This window comes from Chrysochloris asiatica, unplaced genomic scaffold (assembly GCF_000296735.1).
Source record: "Chrysochloris asiatica unplaced genomic scaffold, ChrAsi1.0 scaffold00128, whole genome shotgun sequence".
Taxonomy (NCBI): Eukaryota; Metazoa; Chordata; class Mammalia; order Afrosoricida; family Chrysochloridae; genus Chrysochloris; species Chrysochloris asiatica.
Genome location: NW_006408646.1, coordinates 2623947 through 2627595, shown reverse-complemented (window position 1 = coordinate 2627595; position 3649 = coordinate 2623947). Strand labels below are relative to the sequence as shown.

Below are 3649 nucleotides of genomic sequence, written 5' to 3'. Positions count from 1 at the left end.
TGGATTCTCCCCAGAGAGGGCCCAGTGGGCATTGATTGGTCTGTGTGGCAGATGAGGATGCTGAGGGTGGAAATGGAAATGAACTTGGTTTTGGTGGGTAAGTGGGCATAGTAGGGGCTCAAACCTACATCTCTAGTTCTTACTCCAGGGTTCACTGTCCTTTGGTCAGAGATTGATGGACAAAATGTCCTGGCCCTCTGCTCCATCCACCATAGCCCAACCCCTGCCCATGACCATTACCAGTTTATGATCAGAGCCCCATGTAAGCTCTGAATCCTAGATTCTATCAGTTCCAAACCCTCCTTCCATATTCAGACTGGTCTTCACTCCAGCAGCATTCATCCCATCTCAGAGCTGGCTGTTGGTGTTGTTGTTAAATCAGTTCTAATTTATACCAACCCTGTGTATAAGAGAACAAAACACCGCATGGTCTGTACTATCCTCATAATCATTGCTACATTTGGGCTCACCATAGCAGCCTTGTGTCAGTCCATCTCATTGACGATCTTCCTCTTTTTTGCTGACCCTTTACCAAGTATGATGTCCTTCTTCAGGGACTAGTCCCTCCTGATAACATGCCCAGAGTATGAGAGAGCTGGCTAGAAATGCAGAATGTCCAATCCAACCTCTAATGAATCATGGAATTTATTCCAAATACAAGTATGCTTCCTCTCCTCTTTAACTTAAAGCTGTGGGGCAAAGAAGGGAAGGGGTAAAAGGTGGGCAGGAGGGCATTTTAGTAAGTTTAGTAAAGAGCAACAGGTGCTCTTCAGTAATTAGATTTTACTTTGGGGTTCATAAAAATTGAGTAAGAAATAATTGTTGTTGTTGTTGTTGTGATGTGCCATGGATTTGGTTCCGACTCATAGCAACCCTGTACAGGGTTTCCAAGACTGTAAATCTTTACAGGAGCAGAAAGCCTCATCTTTCTTCTGCAAGAAATAATAGCTATAGTCTAATGTTAGAGTATTTCCTCAGTGCTCCTAGACTACTTTTTCACTCTGTTTCTTTTTCACTTAATAAAAGAGAGGGCCCATTGATTACTAGTGGGATTACTTCTTATATGCAGCCCTTCTTGCATATATGTGATTGAGTTTATTATAGAGAAAGAGCAAAAAGGTTCTAGAAAAAAGAGAGACACGAAGTGCCTCAACAGCCCTGCCACGAATCTGCCCGATTCTTACACATCAAGATGTTGATCTTTTGAGCCATTTCCATGTTGTCAATCCTCCGGCAGGTTTCACAGCTTTCCCCCTGCCACTTGTGGCAAGGTTTCTCATGGTACCACCTTCGCTTAGTGTCATCAATGAGCCCATCCATGGTGAGCATTCTCTTTAGGGTTCTGTGTGCACCTTCTACATTCCCTTCTTGTACCATCACAGTCCTGGCAATGAACTTCAGATGTTTTGACATGACCTTAGATTTAAAAGTCTTCGCTCTTCTGTACCCAGTGTTTCCACAACCTGAAGGCATTCCAAGAGGTACTCTTTTAACATAATACTTTAACCCACATATTAATATCTGAAGCCTAGATGCTCTAATGATCAATGGCAGCTTTCTAGTCCATGAAATATGGTAACAGGCAACATTAATGGGAGCTGACTACTTGTCAGTCATTGTTCTAATGCTCCATGTACCTTAACCCATCCCATCCTCACATTTACCCTACAGGAGAGGCACCACTGATGGCCCCATGTTACACACAGAACAGATACGCCCATCAGTGGCATAGCCAGAACTAAGACTCCAGCACACACACAGGTTCCACCTCTATACCAGAGATTCTCAAACTTGAGCCATACATCAGAATCAACTGGAGGACTTGCAGGGACGTAGATGTCTGGCCCCCATCCCAAAGTTTCCGATTCTGAGATCTGAGATAAGGCCTGAGAATTTGCACTTCAAACAAATTCCCAGGTGATGTTGATGTTGCAGACCCCAAACCACCACCCAAAATAAAAACCTTTGAAAACCACTTTTTTAAGACACTTCAGCCAAATGGGACTGAAAGGCGAATCCACACTCCTGCCTGCCAAAGAGAGAAAGCCAAGAACGACAACAACAAAAATCCAAACAATCCACACAAACTGAAAAAAAGAAAAACTGTGAGTGGTGTTCCAGCAAACAGAGGATTGCTTTGTGAAGGTCTCTTGCTTAGTGGCACAGTGGCTGTCCCCTCCTTGACATGGCTAATTGAGGGAATGTTGCAACATCATTGCAGTAGTTATTTCTGTTATTTAACCTGGACGATACATGGTGTTATAATGAATGTCCTTTCTCTGTTCACTAAACAGACATTTACAAGGTTTAGCCTGCCTTGGTCCAGACTCTGCACAGGATGCCGGAGCCCAAGGCAGGTAAGACACTGGCCTTGTCCTCAGACTCATGCCCCCTCCACCTCAGAGGGTTTGAATAATTCTGAGGAAAGGGTTTTGAAAAAGATTCACAGTTGAGAGGTATAATGTCATTTTCTTAAAATAGTATGATTTTTAGAAAAATTATATCTGGTAATGAGCTAAAAAAAATTCAAAATATTTTAAAAGACACAATTAAAAGTAAACTCCCAAAGTCCCTCTCCCTATGGATAATCCCTTTTTTCTTTCTGTCCATCCTTCTATATGCCTTTCTATCCTCTTCTTTCTCTTCCTCCTCCTTCTTTTTCTCTTACTCCCCTCTCCCATTGCATGCAGATACTTCACTAGATGAGACACCTCCACATCTGAAAGATGTGAATGAAAGGATCAGAGTTGGTCAGGCAGTCAGGCAGGATAGGGTGCACAAAGGGCAGCAGGGTACTGACTAAGACTCAGAAGTGTAAGGTGATGTGTGGAGCCGCAGTGGGCATGAAGGTAATCTGAGGGCCAGGGGTAAGAAGGCATGAGCAGCACGGGAGCTGGAGAGTCAGCCTGAATCATGGCGGACTCACCAAGTCCTGGTGCAGAATTTGGACTTCATCCTCAAAGGCCTGGGGAGCCATGGGGAATTCTAATCAGAGAAAGATGTGGTCAGGCCTACCTTTTAGAGAGAGCTCTCTGTAACTGGTATTGAAGAATGGACTAGGAGACAAGTCAGAGGCAGGAGGCTAGTCCTCTTTTGCCAGAGTTAAGAAACTTGGAATGATGGTGTTAGTGAAGAATATTGAACATGAGACAGACTGCCAGAAGAACAAACAAATTTATCTTAGAAGAAATACGGCCAGAATGCTCCTTAGAAGGAAGGATAGTGAATTTCATCTCATGTATTTTAGACATGCTACAAGGAGGGACCAGTCCCTGGAGAAGGACATCATGCTTGGCAAAGCAGAGGGTCAGCATTAAAAAAGAAGATCTTCAATGAGATGGATTGACACAGTGGCAGCATCTAACGGGCTAAAACACAGCAACAATTGTTTTGTTGACGGATTGTTTGGCCCAGGACTGGGTGGTGTTTCTTTCTGTTGTACATGAAGTGATATGAGTTTGAAATGATTCGATGACACCTAACAAGCTGTTTTAAAGGTTGCAGGGTGTCAGTGTACTTTTATGGGGGTGAGGGTGATATATTTGGGTACCAGACGTTTTATTATCAAGGGAAAAAGGAATTATGGCTTCTGATATTTACTTTCTGCAAAATCCAAGGACGTGTAGCAAAAAAAAAAAAAAAAAAAAAA

General features: G+C 43.1%; 1 protein-coding gene across 1 annotated transcript; it reads right to left on the bottom strand.

Annotated features, from left to right (window-relative positions):
• Positions 1-1149: 1149 nt before the first annotated feature.
• LOC102818418 (28S ribosomal protein S21, mitochondrial-like) lies at positions 1150-1413 on the bottom strand. Its single transcript, XM_006869192.1, has one exon. It carries the CDS (start codon positions 1411-1413, stop codon positions 1150-1152), a length of 264 nt encoding a protein of 87 aa, XP_006869254.1.
• Between the last annotated feature and the right edge of the window lie 2236 nt (positions 1414-3649).

What these genes read in the sequence shown, in the direction of transcription:
- LOC102818418 (XM_006869192.1), bottom strand. Translation starts at nt 1,413, where the DNA reads ATGTCAAAACATCTGAAGTTCATTGCCAGGACTGTGATGGTACAAGAA.